We start from the raw sequence: 19269 nt of genomic DNA on the forward strand, positions 1-19269 counted from the left end.
TACGGGCAGGGTCCCAGCAGCTGTCTCCTTGCGTGAGGTGGGGTCCAGTGAGAGGGTGGCAGGCCGGGGCACAGCAGGCCCCTCCCATAGGACCCACGGAGGTCAGTCTTCAGGGAGGCGGAGGGGCTGGGCTTTGACGGACGGCACTGTGTCCAGAGTTCAAGGCTGGGTGCTCCTGCAGTCGGGATGGGAGCCCCCCGCTGCCTGGGGCTGTGGTGTCCCCGCGGGCCTTGCGGCCCTGCTGCCCACAGCACCTGCAAAGCTGCTAGGAGACCATCCGCATACTGTGGCCGGGGGCCGCAGAGCAGAGAGGCAGAGCAGAGAGGCAGAGCCGGCCGCCCCTCCCAGAGCTGCGGAGCAGGGCCGGCCTGGTGGGCAGAGAGCGTGCCCCGCCCAGGCAGAGGACAGGGGGCAGAAGCGGGCCAGAGCCAGGCGGCTGCCACCTGCGCCCTCTGCCCACGGGGAGTGTGCTAAGCCGGAGGGAGGCCCCAGGCAGGTCCCTATCCGGGCAGCCTGCTCTGCAGACAGGGTCCCAAGGGTGCTCCTCGGCACTGCCTCCGCCTGCCTCCGACCGCACTGGGGACCGCTGAGGCCAGGCTCCAGGGAGAGAAGACTGCACTCATCCTGCAGGTGAGGGGGGTTCACCGGAGAGGCGTGGGTGGGGCAAGTGGTGTGCTTGAGGCCCGGCGCTGAGGCCTGACCGTGGCTGGGACAGCGTCCCTTAGCCTAGGGCTCTCCAAGCAGGCTCCCCCCCGATGGCACCAACTGGCCCACCAGAGAATACCTCACCTGTCCCGTCACCCTAGAGTCTGGAAAGAACCCCGGGTCCCTCCGCTCCTCTCCACGGAAGTGCAGGCCTGACCACAGAGGGAGAGAAGACCGTGTGGTTTCTTTGTTCCTCTCTCCTCCTCAGGAAATGTCATTCTCCCCAACACACTAAAGAGCCTCAGATTAAACCAAGCTCAGCTGGGAGTCATCCCTGACACTTACACCTGCCTCATAACCCCATCCAGGATATGCTCTTGATCCAAATATGAACCTACCCAAAGATGTATAGTTTTAGGGGTCTCTCCTAGGCGGGGAGCAGGGCAAGGGGCTCACCTCTACCTCATGGCCAGAACCCCTAGTCTGATATCGGCCTCCTTGTGCCCAAGCTGAGCTCTGCCCCAGGGACAGGCAGCCTGCACTTCTCATAGTCTTGAGTGGGCAGGTGGGCAAAGGGAGCTCCCTGCCCCTTTGTCCCAACACCACGAACGTCCTGAACATCTGAGCTGACGGGAGCTGCTTCTCTGAGCAACCGAACAGCCATCTCCCTCTTTCCAGATCCACAGCCCTGGCCCCGCTGTGGGCGGCAGAGCACTCCTCCCCGTTTGATTTCTATTTTTGAGAGGAGACAGCGGCTGGCGTTGGGCCTGTGGTGGCTGTGAATCCTTCGTGGAGAGAGCAGAGAGGCTGTGGAGCACCCCACCCCTCGGTGCCCCTCGAATGCAGGTGTTGAAGAGCACGTCCTCCTCCCCTCCGCTCTCTGCCCGCCTGTGGCACCCAGGGCCCCGCTGTCCCGCCTCACCCAGCCCTACCACACCCCGAAGCCAAAGCCCCAGAATGGCCCTCCATGGCTATCCTGTACGGTACCGAAGGAGGGAGGATCTTGGAGGAAGGAAAACCCAGGGTTTAGAGGAGGACCCTGAACCCTGCCTCTCTCTGTGCCCCTGCAGAATGCAGAATGATGGCAAGACCTCGGCAAGGCTGGTCCTGCCGCGGCGCGTCTGCGCCTTCTGCAGAAGGGACGGGCCGGTTTAGACCAGACGTGTGGCAGGGGACCCAGGGGTTAAGAACAGCCCCAAACTTTCTCCGCATCCCCGCCAATACCTGTCGTTTCCTGACTTGTTAGTTTTAGCCATTCTGACTGGTTTGAGGTGGGATCTCACGGTGGGTTTCATTTGCATTTCCCTGATGCCGAGTCTCACGTGGAGCACTTTTTCATGTGTCTGTAGGCCATTTGTATGTGTTCTTCGGAGAAATGTCTGTTCATGTCTTCTGCCCAATTCCTTGACTGGATTATTTGTTCTTTGGGTGTTGAGTGCGGTGTGAAATTTAAGAAACAAAACAGGATCACAGGGGAAGGGAGGCAAAAATAAAACAAGACGAAATCAGAGAGAGGGAGACAAACCATGAGAGACTCTTAACTGTAGGGAACCAAACGGAGGGCTGCTGGAGGGGAGGGGGTGGGGGGTACGGTCCCTGGGTGATGGGCATTAAGGAGGACACGGGATGGGATGCGCACCGGGTGTTGTACATTAAGTGATGAATCACTGAACTCTAGCTCTGAAACTAATAATACATAGTATGTTAATTGGATTTAAATTTAAGTGCATAGTTAAAAGAAAAAAAACCAAATAGCCCCAAACTTCAACATCCTGTCCTCTGGGTGGACCTGACCGAAGTGCTCTGTTGGAAATAAAAAGCCAAATGGAAAAAAATTAGGATCTGGTCAATATTCTGGGTTGGAAGGAGAACTCGGGGGACGCTGTGTGTCGATGAGGGAGCTGCCGCAGGGCAGTGTAGGTGCTCCGAAGGTCGCCACCCCGGAAACCAGCACATTACGGAGGGTCCAGTGACCAGGAGAGATGGGAGCAGTATGATGGGAAGGACCAAGGACAGCTGGGGACCCAGCCTCCTTCCCAACAGTGTCAGACCCTCCGTCACCAGGTCAGTGGCTTCTAGAACACCAGCTCCACATGAAGGTGTCAATAACCACTGGCAGGAAAGGGGGCACCCAGAGCTACCCCGTCCCTGTAGGGGGCACAGGCAGAGCTCCTCCCCCAATCACCCCTGGAACGCCCCCGCCAAACTGCCGCCCCCATGCCTGCCAGGACTAAAGCACGAGCCACAGGGAAGTTTAGAAACCATTCCTTTCTTTATTAAACATAGCTTGCAAGTGATAAATATTACAAAGTTTTTTCTTTTAATCCTTTCTCCAAAAATTAGCTTATTACTTGAATCTGTTACTGCTGAAATGCTCAGCAGCATCTGAAACAGATGGGAGTGTATTTGCCTTTTTGAAAACCAGTTTCCGTTGGTCTTGGTTTTTTCATTTCAATTTCCAAACACAATGCAGAAAATCAGAATGAGTTAAAAAAAGGAAACTTAGGGCCTGTGCAAAAGGGTCTTGCCCCCCCACCCCCACTCAGAGAGGCCCGTCCCGCCCCAGCCCCGCTCCCGCCCCAACCCCTCTGCCCCAGCCTTCGCCAGGCCTCGGCCACCTTCCCAGATGCTCTCCAGGCTTCCCCGGCCGGGAGCCTGGAGTGTGGGAGCCTCAGCCAGGCTGTGGGGAGCCCCCACAAGGGCTGGCGTGAGTTCTGAAGGGCACAGGAACTGGGGTGCATCTGAGCTCCGCTACGCTGTCGCCAAGAAGATGGGCAAGTTCTGCACCCTGCAGCCCACAAGGGTGTGCGTGACTAGACCGCCAGCCGGGCACCACCGCTCAAGCACCCCGGGGAGCCCTGTGGGTCTGAGGGCAAAGCAGTCACAGGCCTCCTGATGTCCAGACATCACTCTGCCGCCTCTCCCAAAACCAAAGTAATGGCAGGGGCCTGGCAGCCCTCATGGGCCCGGTCGCACACACTGCACCTCAACACGTAGGTGTCCTCCCTGCATCTTCAGCCCCACACCTTCCCCACCTCAAGCTGTTGTTTTGCAGGTGAGGAAGGAAGCATAAGGTCGAATTTTACACGTGGTGGCCAGGTGATCGCCCCTGTCACTTCGCAAGTAAGAAAACGGAGACCCGGAAGATGAACTCTACCGAAGGTCACAAAGCAAGTTAGTGGGAGAGCCTGGGGCCAGACCCCCGGTCTCCCGGACGGTGCTGCCACCCCCACCCCGCGTGCTGCAGCACTCCACTCTCCACGGCCCAGACCAGGAGCTCTGGCTTTCACGGGGAACCACCTCACCCCAATTTACGAAGCCGAAAACCGTGTGCAGATACACGTGGCTCCGTCCGTGAGGCTTTCTTAGGATGACTTGTTAAAATCCTTTCCTTCTATCACCCCTGATGATCTACTCTCAAAGACCCGTGGAACTAGGTTCTTTTTTGGGGGGGCGGGGTGGGGGAGATCCCTTGCATAAGAAAGCTTGACACTGAATTTTGTTATATAGGTATATTGTATATATGCTGATGCAATCAGAGGAAAAAAAACAGTGCAAATACAGTTACAATTCATAATAATACTTGGTTTCAATGCCCCCGGGAACTGCCCCATTCCTCGGCTACCTCCCGACCCCCCAGCACTTCCCCACAGTATCCACCTAATGCTGGGGTGTAGGGAGGGGGGCAGGTTCGGGTAGGGAGTGGGCTCTGCCAAGGCAGTGCTGGTGACCCGGAGGGCTACTCCAGGGCGGGAGGCAAGGCACAAATTAGGGGTGGGTGGTGGGGGAGGTGGCATCTCTAAGGAGGGATGGGGCTGGAGCAGCCGCCAGTCTCAGTGTGCTGGGCCCGGCCCACTCCCCGCCCCACCCTCCACAGCCCTGCCTCCCTACCCCCGCCCCTTCCCCAGAAACCCTTTTGCACGGATCATACACAAACGGCACATTACAAAATGACGTAACACAGTTTCACAATATCCATGGCGAGGGCTTTTTTTTCTCTTTTTCAGGTTTTTTTTTTTTTCTACACAATGTACAATTCCTTTTAAATGGATCAAGAAATAGCTTATATACACGAATGAGTCCTTGTTATAACATCTCGGCAGCAAGTATCATAAGCTAATGAAGGTCTTGTTGGAGGGCAGGGGAGCCTAGGGCCGGGTGGGGTGGGGTGTGGAGAGGAGGGTTAGGGGGAAGGAGTGCTTGGGGAAAGGGACAAAAGTAAAATACCAAGAAGCATCTTTACAAAGCGGCTCTAGAGCTAAGTCCTTTTAAAGGGGAAAGGAAAGGTAACCAAAGCAGGAAAACATTTATCTTTGTGTCTTAAAAAAAAAATTGTCTACCATACATACATCCAAAAATGTGGAAAAATACTTATTCCAGGGATGGAGAAAGTCCAGATGCTGTGGTCAAATGACAAAAATAGAAAATGAAAATTAAAAATTAAAAAAAAAATTGACAAATGAGGACCTCTGTCCCTCAGCTTTACCCAAGCTTTCCTGCTCATCTACTCGTTTCGGGCGTCTAGGGAGTAAGCCACTGTCCATAAACAACTACTTGGAGAACCTCTGGATACGGAGGAAGCCAGGAAGAACCAGGGGGGTCCTGACTCTAGTCGTCCCCTGAGCTTCAGAGCTCTGGGGGAGAGGATAACTCTGAACAGAGTGTCTTTCCTCCCATCTTTAGGCATGAGGTTTAGTGTCTACAGGCCCAGCCGGGGGATGGAGAGCAACAAGAGACTCGGAGGGACACGAGGTGGTCAGTGATGAAAACCTAGAGAAATAAGGAAGACAGAAGGATGGGGGTGGGGAGCAAGGGAGGAGGTGGAAGGCTAATAATTCACCATGATTAAGGAAAACTCACCCCCATCACGAATCCCAGGGAAGGGTATGAAAATGGGGAGGAGGGATAAGAAATCAAACCTCAGCGATTGAGCAAAGGGTCACGGAGCTATACTAGTCAATAAGCAGCCTCTATGCAACTGAGCCTGAGGGGACAGAAGCAGGGAAGGCTCCCCCTGTCCTCCGTCCACCCCCATTACCTCAGCACCCTGGCAGGCACTCGGCTGGGCATTCCTTCCCCATTACTCCCCTCTTGTCTACACATCCTACTTCCAAACCCCATTCAAAGGTGGCCTGGCTCCCAGGGAGGAGGCTCAGCTCAGGGCAGGGACGGCCCCAACCAGACGGTATTGCACATTCTCTGTTCCTTACTTTTAATCTCAAGTGACAGGCTTGGGCACCTGGTACCTCCGAGCTGGGGGAGGGGAGACATAACAGAAATGGCACTTCATCATGGTGGGCGGGGTGGAAGAGGCTAGACAGACATGCCACAAGGCAAGATGACTTGGGCGGGGGGGGGGGGGGGGAGGAGGAGAAGCTTCCAAATTTGTGGAAGAGAGAAAAGCAAAACCAAACGATTTATCCAGTGCTTTCAAAGCACAGAGGGTAAAGAAAAGATGTAAGAATATATCTTTATATATATATATATAATTTTAAAATAATCCCAGACCCAGTTTCATAACCCCCCTCCCTCTCCCACCACTTACAGTCAGGGGTACCATATTCCCCCTGGAAAATACTCCGAACAGCCCCATCATTATCTGTTACTAGCATCTAGCTTCAGATCACTTCACCACTGGGGGAGCCCAGACACAGGGTGTATCTCTGCTCCTTTATTAAGTGCTCAATGAATTTGGGGGAAGGGAGGAAAGAAAAAACCCAGGGAGGCCCGCAGGGCTCTGGGGTACGGAGAGGGGGTTACTGAGCCTGATCCCAACTCCTTCTCCACCCCCCCCAACCCCCAAACTTTATGGGGAGGGTGTGCAGTTTGTGTGTGTGTGTGAATTTTAAAAGTGCCTTCTTACTTTAAAAAAGTTATTTGATTTCCAACATAAAAGTGGGAGAATTTTTCCAGGTGGCTTTCAAGGGCAAACTCCAGTCTTCACAGCTCTCTGCTCTGAGTAACCCTTCCCCTCTTCCCCGCACTCTGGCAGCTTCTAGAGCTGCACAGGCAGGTGAGTGAACATTACAGGAGAGCAGGAACCCCCACCCTGAAGGGGCTTCCCTTACCTCAAACCAGCCTGGTCCCCGCCCCCCGTCCCCAGGGTGTGGGCAGATAGATGGGGTGCTAACCTCCCCTGACCCCAGAACAGCAACATTGCACAATTCAGTTCATTCTCTACACTAGTAGCGCTTAAGAAAAAGCTGAAAACAACACAAAGGAAAATTAAGAGAGTTCTGGGGGTTGGGGGGGCGACAACAGCTACTTTGCACAGAGGTGCAGAGCTGGTTTTAACGAGAGGTGTCTGGTTCTGGGCAGTTGGTGCTGCACTCAGTGCCGGACTCCAGGCTGGTCAGGCCTCCCTGCCCTCCCCTCCTGGCACCTGGCACCCAGGGTGGAGGGAAAGACAGATGGGGTCTCACCTGCTGGCAGACAAAGCCCTCCGTCTCTCCGCCCCCACCCCCAGTCCATCTCTTCCCTCCTCTGTCTCACTTCTAGGACACGGTTACAACGGGGCTGCGCTTCCCTCTTGCCAGGAGCAGATCAGGATTAAAAAGGCAGGGGGGAGGGGCAGAATTTTACAAAGAAAATAAGATGAAATAATTTTGGGCTAGTTGACCTGGAAGAGACTTCCACCTCCACTGGGACCAGGAGAGCATCCAGGAGGCCAAGACCAGCCTCCGTTCCTCTTGGCTTGTCCTCATATGTCCCTGTCCCCTTCTCTGTGGATTAAAGCTTCTCCCTCCAGGATCTTTCCCCTCATTCTCAGAGCCCAACTTCAGCTGAACACTGCCTCCCAGACTGTCCAGACCAGAGACACCCAGGGCTGACGTCCTGTTTGATGCCAACACCCCACCCCAGGTTAAGTGCATTAAAAATTTCTGCCCCCAACACTCCCAGTCCTGTCCCGTTGGGGAGCCCCCTGCAATGCTCCTGTCATTTATCTGAATATCATCTGTGTTTAAAAAAAAAAAAAAAAAAAAAGACAAAAGAGAAAAAGAAAAATATTGAGGGAAAATAAAAAGGTTTAACCGTCCACTGAACAAAGGGAGGACACACAACATCATTAAAAATGACAATAATTATAGCATAAAAACTTCAGAAACACGCGTCAGAGGGCTTAGATGTCTCCCCAGGACCTCACTCCGACCTCCACCGGAGGCGAGGAGCACCTCACTGTGAGTGGAAACCGCAGAGAAGATGAGGCAGCAGGACCGCAGCGGTGAGAGAGGGAGGGGGGCGGCGGGGCCGGCGCGTCCTGTGGGCCTCTAGGGCGGTGTCTGCTGTCTGTGTCTCTGCGTCTCTGTTCTCCGTGGTGGGCACCGGCACAGGCACTGCATGCGACGGAAGTTGGGGGCGATGGGAGAGGAGGGGTGAAGGGTTCGAGGCTGGGCAGCGCGAGTGGACGGGCGTTATTTCTGCCCGCTGATGGACTGCGCTATAGACCGGGGAGGGATCATGTCTAAAAGGTACTCCCGCTGCCGGTCTGCCAAACTGGGAGCTTTGTGTCCTCCAATGCCGGTGTTCAAGTATGCGATGTTGACACCTGGACCCAGGAGACAAAAGCAGGGTGGGTGGGTGGGGGGCAGGCGTTAGAAGAGGCGGAACCCTCTGGACTGCGCCAGCCAGGGGCGCAGAGCTGGAGCTGGGGAGGAGGCAGCAGACGCCGTGTGCACCTGTCCAGACTCAGCCAAGCTCTATGTCAGCGGTCAACTGCCCCTCTGCACCCCAGCTTTAGGGAACGAGGTCTTCTTGACACTTCGGTCCTATCAGGAGTGTAATAAGCACAGTCTTGATGGGATGGGACAGTCAGAGGGAACAGTGGTGAGAGGGCATTAACCAAGGCAAAGAGATGCACTCACGGAATCTGCTCTGGGTTTGGGGCTGCCGACTGTGAAGAAGCATCCCTCCATCATTCAAACAGCACCCTGCTCTTCTCGCCAAGAGATCAGCAACCACACGCCCACCAACAGGGCGCACCAGACAGCGAACCGGTAATGGCAGGGACTGGGCCATTTCCACTACCAAAACCCTAGTGTGCTGTGTCTTGAATGTATTATGAATTTAGCCAACACTTGCCAAATAACAGAGTGAAGGGAGGGGGTCTAAAGAGAGAGCAGAAACAGAAGAAGCAGCTGTTCGCCCAGGGAGCTGGTCCCATCAGCCCTTCTTACCTGGCATCCCGAGGAGGCCACCGGGCACAGAGAGCTGGGGCGCCTGCGCAAAGTTGGAAAGCATGGAACGGGCAGAGGTGGGTATGCCACGCTGGAGGCTGCTCTGGGGCTGGGGAGCCTGCAACGGCGAGCAGACGGCGGATCACAATGTTGCCGCCACCGAAGGGACAAGGGGGAGGGAAGGGTATGGGAGCCCAGAAGTGCAGAATGACTTCCCACCGAAAAAGGACAAGATGGGACCAACGGCTGACGAGCCGTCCCAGAGAACCTCACCTGCCGAAGCGTATGATGTCTCATTATGGTGTCTTGTTTACTGACACTGGACACGGCTGGAGCCGCAGTGGGGGAGAGGGCTGCCTGCTGCTGGAGTCGCTGTTCAATTTCCTGTCGGGAGTCATCAGGTCAACTTGGCAGGACAGTACTCCATTTCCTACCCAGAAAACCTAGAGGTCTTCTTATCTCTAACGTTGCCAGCGAGGAGGAGGGATATGGAAAAGGCAAGAGTTGGGTGGGGTAGGTGCGCTAAGATCTCTGGGCACAAGCAGCCAACACTGCTTCGCTGATTCGGGGCTCCGTCTGTCCAGAAAAGCTGGTGCTCAGACGCGGGCAGGAGAGGTCTGGGTGGTGGCAACCAGCTGACTGAAGCGCTGAATGCCGACGAGTTTACTGAGGTTTTAGTTTTGACTCTTGTCTACCCATTTTCCAGAAGATCCGTGATGCTACCCAAAGGGGTCTGATGAGTGGTGGGGTGGAGACGGGATAGAGGAGAAGGATCCAAGCCTCCCAACACATCTTCCCCTCTCCCAGGTGTTCTCACTCCGCTAACACTACAGGGCAGGTCTGCTCACTCCGCGCCACTCCTCTTCCCTGGGCCATGTCACAGTTCACTCCCTCCACTGTCATTCCCTTGCCAAACACGGACTAGAGAGATTCTGTCTCTCCAAGAGGTTCAGGTATAAATCCCTCCCGCCAAAATCCATTTGATTGAGGAGGAAATGAAGTTGAGTGAATGGAGGGACTTCTTTGGTGCCACTAGGGATGGAAAGCCACATCTCAGCCTTCTGTCCCTCCCCACCCCGGACCACTCTGTCGTTGCGCTCTTGCCCAACCAGAAACAGACAAATGGAAATGGGAAGACAGAACGGTAAGCAGACAAACAGGGAACCTGGGCCTTGAGGCACCAGGAGCCTAGGTCGTCGGGGACTGTGGGGATCACATAGACAACTCCACTAAACTAGAAAGAACCACCTTTTGGGAAAACCCAACCTGAGCAGGTGGCTGGTGAGAAGTCAGAATTCTTACCTGTTCCTGCTGTAGGGCTTTAACAAAAGCATTTTTCAGCCGGTTGGTGTGTTCAGCCTTCAGAGCCTTCTTCTGATTGGAGGTCATACACTGCTCACACAGAATCTTACCATTCTTCTCCTGCTTCCAGTGGGGGGTGAAATCTGTGCGGCACTGGGCACAGACAAAGGGTTCAACCCGCAGGAGTGAAGCACAGCTCTTGCCTAGATGCCAACAAAAAGAATCATCAGGGCTTTCACATTTCCCCACCTCCTGTTTCTTCATCAAATCAATTTTTCAGAAGGTTATTCTGCTGAAGTAAGGAGACTCTACAATTTAGAAAATACTTTTATTTCATTCAATTGTAACAACGTCACCTTAGGGAACTCAGAGCACAGCACCCCGTTTACAGACAAGGAAGCCAAGTCTGAGAAGCGTGGCTGCTCATGACAAAGCTGGCCCAAGAACCCCTGCTCCCTGACTTCCTCGTCCACCAGCGAGACGGAAACCTGCTTCATTCAGATCAGAGGACACCGGATCCATCCAACTCCGCCAACACTTTTGCTTCACAGCATCTTTTTACGTCAGACTGCACGTATCCCCAGCCCAGACAGTCACAATTTTTAGTTATCAGTGTCTGAATCACTCACTTTGTGATCTGTTTAGAGCCAATACTTTCAGGCACTTTCCTCTACTGTCAGGTGTCCCCCTAAGTCCCCATGTTTGGAAATTCAGGCTTAGTAACTTCTGTTAGTGTTAATACTTCACAGTTTGGTTCAGGGCTGGTTCACAGCTTTTATGTGGTCATAGTCATGTCCTTCAGTAAGTCTACTTTCTCAACTCTAAGTACTCAAACGGCAGGGACTGAACATAATAACGTAGCACAATGCAACATAAACACGGACATTAACAAGTGTTCTAGTCGCCAAATTACGCACACATCATGCTAGGCACCACTGAAAAGAACTGAACAATATACTGCAAAAACTATACAACATACAGAAAATACAATAAAAATATGAGGCCTAAGCCACACACACACACGAAAAGCGTTTCTGCTATGTTGCTCCCGAACAGCCTCTGAATAACGAAGGAGGGGTGGTTTGGCAAGAGTAAGGAGAGGTTCCTTGTCAATCAGGCTTGGCAGCCTCTTGCTCAGGTACAAGACTGGCCAGAGGAAGTAGCCTCACCTTGGCTGTCGATGACACTCTGTACAACTTCTTCCAAGCCCACCATGTAGATGAACTCGCTGTTGGCCGCACTAGGCAGGAAGTGAAGCAAGGGAGCGGGAGGTTTAGGGGGTGGAATCTCCAGGAGTGTCTTTTCCAGCTGTTTGCGAAGAGCCAATTTGGCTGCAGCCTGGGAGTTGGCAGCATCGGTCATGGCGCTGGGGCTAGGAAGTGGTGAGGACACTCTGTTCACGGTCCCTGGCTGGATGTGGGAGGCAAGGTTCATATAGATGGCAGAGGATGCTGTGCGCTGGCAGGGAACAGAAGAACTCGACTGCTGGAATGCAGGGAGCACAGGGGTCAGTGACGGGATGTGGGAGCAAGGACCAAGTCTTGCTTTCATGGCGGAGAACATTATCTGAGCCGCGTCTGCACTGCCTAGCTTTCCCAAAACTCAGGAAAAGACAGGAGGTGTCCAACCTCAATGAAAAGAGCTCCAGCACACAGGAAAGGAGCATGACAGTGGCTAGGACTGACGACTGCTGAAGGGAGAACAAGGGGATGCTCTCTGTCCTCTGTCCTTACGCCTCTTCTTCCCCGGGCCCCTGCCTTCTTCCAGGCAGGTGTCAGGCTCACCGCTGCCCTGCTGTACAGACCCCCTTTGTCCACTCCTGTCCTCAGGGAACTCCCCAGTGCTGTCAATTCAAGCTCCACCAAAACTACCCTGGGTTGTCCTACAGCTTCTCTCTGTCGAAACCCCTAAATACTATGGTCCTTTCAACAGGGAGAGCAATGAGAGACTTCTCTGTTTCCACATGAGGGCTCTCTTACCGGCTGGTAGTTGATGGCAGGATTCATGTTGGGTGTTGTGGTGCGTACAAGGCCTGGCTTGGGTGGGCCCCGCTGACCCTGTAGCTGGGCTGGGTTTGGTGCAATAACACGCTGAGACATCAACATATGTGGGAGGGTGGTAGTGGTCGCTGAACGGATGACACTGTGACCCTGAAGGGGGAGAAGAGGAAAAGAAGGAGTCACAGCTGGTAAAATGCCCCACCAAAATGCTAATGAGGTAACACTGTAACACACAGCTGAGTGGAAACACAGAGTTGGTAATTTTGTCTAATGATCTACGGAATAAATGTACCATCAGTGTAAATCCTGATCAGTGGTAGGAATTCCCTTATACCTTGGTATAAGCTATCTAACCCTAGATGGAAAAGGGCTAAGCTAGAAACATCCAGATAAGAAAAACCACAATGGGAAGATAAGGATTATTCACCCTACTATGCCGCCTAGTACCACACACCAAGTCATGCCAGGAGGGACCCAGGACTGAGTAAAAGCATCCCCACTATGGCCAGGTTCTTCTAGAATTGTCACAAAAGTCCCAAACCAGAGATGGGATAGATAGGGCTCTCCGACACAAAGACCCCAAGGCGGGTCACATACCTGTAATGTTCTCAGACTCTGTGGTTCAACCCCTTGGGCTCCAGGCCGGGAGGGAAGCTTGGACAGGCCCTGCTGTCCCCCATGGGCAGGAGACGGCTGAACAATGGATGCTGCATTCTGCACAACTGGGGTCTGAGAGAGAGAAAAGACAATGAAACAGAGGCAGAAATCTGGAACACTCCCAGACTTTTAAAATTCCTTGTTGGAGTAAAGCTTCTGTTGACCAAATAAAAAAGGAGAAAAATGGAATCAAGGCTTTCTTGATTAAAGCCTAAGATTAAAAAAAAAAAAAAAATCACTATTCTTAGAAACTAAAAACCACGGAACCAGAGAAGAACGGGCCACCCAACTGAACCTACCTGGGGGAGTCCATTCTCAAACCCAGACCCGTATTACTAGGGCGTGATACCTTCTGGACCACGTTCTCTTTCTGTAGCTGGCTCTGCCTCAGTTTCTTTAACAGCACCAGCCGGGCTTCCTCCAATCGCAGCTCATCCCTCAGCTGCTTGATGAGTTGCTGCCGTTCCTCCACACCTTTCCCCTAAGGAGACAGGAGGGCTAGCTATGGGAGCAGGCACCCAGCCAGAGTCCCTTCCGGCAAGATGATCTTTTCTTCTCGGTCTGAAATCATCTTCCACACCAAGCAGAAGCAGCCCTGGGACTGGTATTTTTGTGTCCCTGGATTCCAGCACAGTACTTGGTATTCAGCAGGTGCTCAAAAAATGCTTACAGAATCAAAGGAGAGACCACATATAAATCATAATCAACCAGATTTCTGGCAAAATAGAAGAATGGCCACAGGAAGACACTGCTTTCCTTTTTTAAAAAATACTTAATTTATTTATTTGACAGACAGAGACACAGCGAGGGAGGGAACACAAGCAGGGGGAGTGGGAGAGGGAGAAGCAGGCTTCCCGCGGAGCAGGGAGCCCGATGCGGGGCTCGCATTACAGGACCCCGGGATCATGACCTGAGCCGAAGGCAGACGCTTAACGGCTGAGCCACCCAGGCACCCGACACTGCTTTCCTTTAAAATAATGTTTCTGGATCTTCTTAAGCCAAGTTTCTTCTAGATATACATCAAAACTGAGGAATCCCTTCATATTATGAGAACCAGGATAGAGTTGTTCCAGGCAAGAGTTTATGTGACTTACGAAGTTTTGTTTTCATATTTTCCAAAGATAAGTTATACTGAATAAGCTTTGTCAAACTATCTTCTACACTTGATCTTAGCCAAAAGGCCGAGAAGCGATTGTCAAACTATCTTCACTCCGCTCTAATTCCCTGTAAAAGTGCATGCCCTTGGGGTGCCTGGCTGGCTCAGTAGGTAGGTGGGACATGTAACTCTTGATCTTGGGGGTTGTAGGTTCGAGCCCCATGTTGGGTGTAGAGGTTACTTAAAAATAAAATCTTTAGGGGCGGGGCGTCTGGGTGGGTCGGTCATTAAGCATCTGCCTTCGGCTCAGGTCATGATCCCAGGGTCCTGGGATCAAGCCCCACATCAGGCTCCTTGCTCGGCAGGGAGCCTGCTTCTCCCACTCCCTCTACCTGTCGCTTCCTCTGCTTGTGCTTTCCCTCTGCCAAATAAATAAATAAAATCTTAAAAAAACAATCTTTAGGGGCATCTGGGTGGCTCAGTTGGTTGAGTATCCTACTCTTGATTTCAGCTCAGGTCATGATCTCAGGGTCGTGAGAAAGAGCCCAGTGTTGGGCTCTGCATTCAGTGGGGAATCTGCCTGAGATTCTCTCTCTCCCTCTGCCCCTTCTCCCACTTGTGCTTTCTCTCTCAAATAAAAATAAATAAATCTTTAAAAAATTAAAAAATTAAAAAATTAAAAAATTAAAGGGCATGCCCTTGAGGTTGAGAATCACTTATAAAAAGTTTCATCAATGGGTAATTACTTAGATTAAAAAAGTAAACTATAAAAACACAGAACTGGGACTCTTAAAATAGGAGGAGCAAAAAATGAAGATACTGTTTTTTCTTTCTTCTCGCTCTTTTTTTACCTTAAACATCTCTAGGTTGGCTGCTTTGAGTCTTTCTTCCATTCGGGAGCTGGAACGGGGACTGGAAGCCTCATTATCAGATAAAACAATGATGTCTGGGGAGGGAGTCAGCCTTCCTCGGTCTGGCTCACTAGACAAGAAAAAAATTAAGGTATTTCAACAGTGCAGGTTCACAGAAAAGTTAAAACTTTTTTTCTACTGAACAAAGAAACTCAAGGGAACTTAGGTCTGTCCCAATTCACCCAGGGGATTCAAATCCTAGGATGAAGAAAATACCAAGAGAGAAGTGGTGCTAAAGCCTCAGTCACAGTACTTTCCATCTAATTTCCTTGTGTAGGGACAATACACACACACAGTGACTGGCTTCAGAAATGGGAATAAGAGGTGAGTGTTCTTATCACGTCGATCTGAATCAAAATTCTGAATGTTTCCCCCTATATCTCACTCTCCTTTGGGTTGTCTCATTAGTCACGTAGAGGCTCAAGAAGGAAACCGCTCGCTGGAAGGGCAAAGGCGGGAGAGCTGAGGTATAGACAGTACAGTGCTAACGAGGATCCTAAGCTCACTATACCCATAACAACATGGTCCCGGCTATACGAGGATTTACGGAAGAGGAGGTTTTACGACAACCCTAACGGTAGTCTGTCCTTTCACGAGTTAAGGCAAAAGAAGGTCTGTTGTCAGCTGCTTGAAGGAATGGACAGTGCCAAGTCTACAGCCTTCGGGAGGACTGAAACTCCAAAACGCATCTACTTGCCAGACTTCCACTTAGCATCTTCCTTCAGCAAGAAACTGTCTAGAAACGACTTTGAAATCTAAATCTTCCACACTGGGTCCCTGTATTCCTAATCTTATTTATTAGACAATTGTAGTTTTGGTCTTTTGGGGCTAGCCATAAAAGCATCATACCTGTTTTTCTAAGATGATAAAAAATGGCACTGAATTCTGGAGATTCTAATTGCCTCAGGTTCCCAAATCAATGACCACATCTTCTAACTCTCTGATTTCTTAACTCAAAGATATCTTCCCAGAACCTACTTCCTCGAGATCTTCAGTGTAGTTAGGAATACACAGATCTAAAGCAATTTTGTAGTTGTAACTTAAACATGAAACTCGAATCCCTAACACCCACAGAGCTTTAGCCCTGTGAGCCTCTCTACCATTTCTCTGGGTCTCTTCTCCCAGCTGTTGGGACATAGATACTTTTTGAACAGGGCACCCTGCCTAGATGGGGTGAGCACCCAATTTCTCAACAGGGTAAAACAGAGTTAGTAAAATCAAACAAATTTAGCTGAGAAGATAGAACAGAGGGACAGAGTGACATGTGTGACTATGTTGGGGACTATTCCATTTGTCTGGATTGCCCTACAACCACTGGTCACAGATGGCAAGCTAAGGATGTGAGATTACAGAAAAAGAAGCCAGGAGAGGGAGAAGAGCCCATCTTTCTCTGACCCCAAGTTGCTGGAATGATGGTCAGACCTCACAGTGTTTGATTTTCTGGTGATTTCATTTTTCATTTCTATATTCCTTCATCCCTGTCTCCCATCCCTAACACTAACACAGATGACTAATTTTGAGACCTGGTGGATTTCTAATTCTACTTGGTTTCCCGGTGTTTGTTTACATCAACAGTCCAAAGCTCCTTCCATTCTGGTCCTGGCTGGAATACATGCATCAATATTATCTCTAAGAATTCCTCCTTGCTCAAATGAATGCCACCCATTGCTGATGGACTGCCCAGCAACAAGACAGGTAGAGACATTCCTGGATGGAGACTGTGGAACCGAGCAGCATTTATCAAGGAATTGTATCTGAGAACAACCCTAACTAAATGATATTTTATTCCTGGATATAATCAGACCAGCACAGGCAAGGCAAAACCCAAGTCAAGTCTTGTTTCATTCTTCAGCTGTTTTTTTACATCTGACTTGAGGTTCTGGTCTCATTAATTAAGCTTTCCGGGGACAGAAATTATTTTGCTACTTTCCCAAATATATATATGATTTACATTATTTGGTGTTCTTAAGTATGAAGCTTTACCTGTTGGAGATTACTAAAACCCTGAATTGTTGCTAACCTCACTTACGACCCAGACTGGCACATTCCCAAAAGCTATGTAACTTCTAATCCTCATTCCAGTTGTAAAAACAACTAAATAGAAAATGGCCATGTTTCTCTAGCTTTCCAAAATATAAGCAAGCACTGGTTTCACACACACCTTATTTCATATACATTGTAACCTGCCCAACTGATGGCAAAAAAAAATTTAGGCAATTATGATGTGGCTATCATTGATATCAGGGGCTCTTCATTCTTTCTGCTTTTAAATTGTCTTCTTTTATCCAGATAAAGACACTGTTGTTCTCCTTGCTGAACCATCTATCAATCCCGTTCATTCTTATAAAAAGCTTGGGGCTAAGTGTAAATAACTGTCGGTATATCTGGTGAAAGGGGAGAAGAGTGGAAGGGGCCAATGAGGCCTATTTTTCCATGTAGAATGGGGATCTAGATAGTTTACATTAACCCTCTTTTCCTGGAGACTATTAAAAACAGTTCCCGGTTTCCAGAGGATCAAGTTTCAAAAGTTCATCCCTAAAATAAAATTAAATGCAATGGTAGGGTTTTCAGGGCAGTCTGACTTTTCAACATAGAATTTTTAAAACTTATTTAGTACGATACCAATTAATAGCACTACTGAGATCTCACCAAAATGTATAGCAATGTTTCCATGAAAAATGCCTTTTCAGGGCCAACTTGGGATGTGAGGAATCCATCCAACATTTGTCCCCTTCCTCCTCCCCAGTCAAGTAGGATCATTACTTGCTCCAAAAAGGTGACGGTGGCTATGGGCAGTGGGTTGCTCAGGGGCATGATCTCATTCATCTGCTTTCTTTTTTCCCCAAAGGATCTCAGAATTAATCTATTTTCATAATACTCTGCTGACACTACATATAGCTTCCAAGCTACCCAAGGATTGTTCTCCTCTTTTATGACCAATAGGGAATTTATTTAAAGTTTCCTAAGGGTTTTAAATACTATTACCAAAAAGAATGTTCCCTCATAGGGTGTGGTTTAAAAAAATAATCCTGGGATAGTAAGTAAACATTAAAGCTAGAGAAAGAATCCCAGGTAAGGCTCTAACTGTTCCTTTCTCCTTCAGTCATAGACAAATTCAGCAAGGCCAGCTGAAGGGCAAGTGGACACTAAAGGATCATTCTCATGCCCTATCAGCTATATCTGAACTATTAATAAACTGAATGTTCTTAAAGCTAGGGCTGTCTACACTGTGATTCACTGTTCCGGAAGTCGTCACCCTCAGCCGGTACCTTTCACTGTTTCAAGTACTCAGCCTTGACAGGCACCAGAAAAAAACCCTGTGAAAACGTGTGCGTGTGAGAGTGTACACGCACAAGTGTGTGTATGTTTGTGTATGTAGAGGTTGAAGAGAGTGGCACAAAGCAAGAATGCAGAGAATTAGCACATGAAGACAATTTCCTTGTTCATGAAAGAGAAGCTGGGCCCATGCTTTTGGATGTAACAGAAGTGGGAACTCCGTAACAAACAGATTCTAAAACTCTCAGGGTGACCTGAAGGAAAGTCTGCTGCCTTCCTAAAATGGCCCTAAGAGTGAAGCCCGCATCACCTCACTTCCAGCTCTATGGTGCCTCCTTCATCCAGAAATGACCTTTATCTTAAGGGTGTTAACTGTAAGATTCTCTGTGCTAAGCAGATAGATGAGGCACCAAGTTTCATTTGGAAGTGAGAGGAATTCGTGGTCAAGCCAAATGGCACACATACGTCTTCCTTCAAGAAGCACCTCCTCTCACTGGATTTCATCCCATTTTCACAGGCTTAGTTTAGGAGGAGACCCCACTGCAGGAGGCAGCTGAACAGCGCCGTACCTCCGCCTTGCACTCATATCCACGGGCTCGTCACTGATGTTTTCTTTGCCGGGCCTTCCAGCAGTCCTGTTGTCTCCGTGAGGCCTGAGATTCCCATTGAGCTTCTCTTCATAGCCCTTGACACCACTGCCATCCTGCTTGGTGGGCAACTCGTGTGGCACCTCAAGATTCGCCAGATCCTTCCGTTTAAGCAGTGCCAGCATTTTCAGGCGTTCCATGGCCTCATGCCCCTCCATTTTGAGTCGCTTAGCCAGGACATCATCTCGTTCATCCGCTGGGTCCAAGCTTCGCTTCAACAGGTTCAGGCGAAGAGCATCTTCTGTCATTCTATCCATCCTACGGAAAGGAAAATAAAAGTGAGATCAGAACACAGCCCCTTCAACAGTCTGTAAGGAACTAGGGTGAGTGGAAGAGGCACTCAGAAGAACCATAGGGACACCCGGCTGGCTCAGTCGGTAAAGCCTGCAACTCCTGATCTCAGGGTTGTGAGTTCAAGCCCCACATTATGTGTAGAGCTTACTTCAAAAAATAAAAAGTCATAGATACATGGAAGTTCAAAGGTCACTGAGCTAACCTTCTACCTGTTCCCAGAACACCTACACTAAAGGAGATTTCTCCACTCAACTTCAGCAGTGGAAA

General features: G+C 50.3%; 1 protein-coding gene and 1 pseudogene across 1 annotated transcript; both read right to left on the bottom strand.

Moving 5' to 3' along the window:
* Positions 1–7120: 7120 nt before the first annotated feature.
* GATAD2B (GATA zinc finger domain containing 2B) lies at positions 7121–18998 on the bottom strand. The gene is made up of 10 exons (XM_021682029.1): positions 18631–18998; positions 14726–14855; positions 13128–13259; positions 12719–12850; positions 12101–12271; positions 11291–11606; positions 10122–10324; positions 9093–9203; positions 8820–8937; positions 7121–8191 (listed from the first exon to the last, which is right to left on the bottom strand). Exons 1-10 carry the CDS (start codon positions 18963–18965, stop codon positions 8058–8060), a joined length of 1782 nt encoding a protein of 593 aa, XP_021537704.1. The 5' UTR covers positions 18966–18998; the 3' UTR covers positions 7121–8057.
* Positions 13806–13971, bottom strand: LOC123325258 (annotated as a pseudogene).
* Positions 18999–19269: the final 271 nt, after the last annotated feature.

Source organism: Neomonachus schauinslandi, chromosome 6 (genome assembly GCF_002201575.2).
Source record: "Neomonachus schauinslandi chromosome 6, ASM220157v2, whole genome shotgun sequence".
NCBI lineage: Eukaryota > Metazoa > Chordata > Mammalia > Carnivora > Phocidae > Neomonachus > Neomonachus schauinslandi.

What these genes read in the sequence shown, in the direction of transcription:
- GATAD2B (XM_021682029.1), bottom strand. Translation starts at nt 18,965, where the DNA reads ATGGATAGAATGACAGAAGATGCTCTTCGCCTGAACCTGTTGAAGCGA. An exon ending in GAGTGTCATCGACAGCCAAG is followed by an intron (nt 10,325 to 11,290) that starts GTGAGGCTACTT and finishes GTTGGCATCTAG; the next exon opens with GCAAGAGCTGTGCTTCACTC. An exon ending in AAGCCCTACAGCAGGAACAG is followed by an intron (nt 9,204 to 10,121) that starts GTAAGAATTCTG and finishes GACTCCCGACAG; the next exon opens with GAAATTGAACAGCGACTCCA.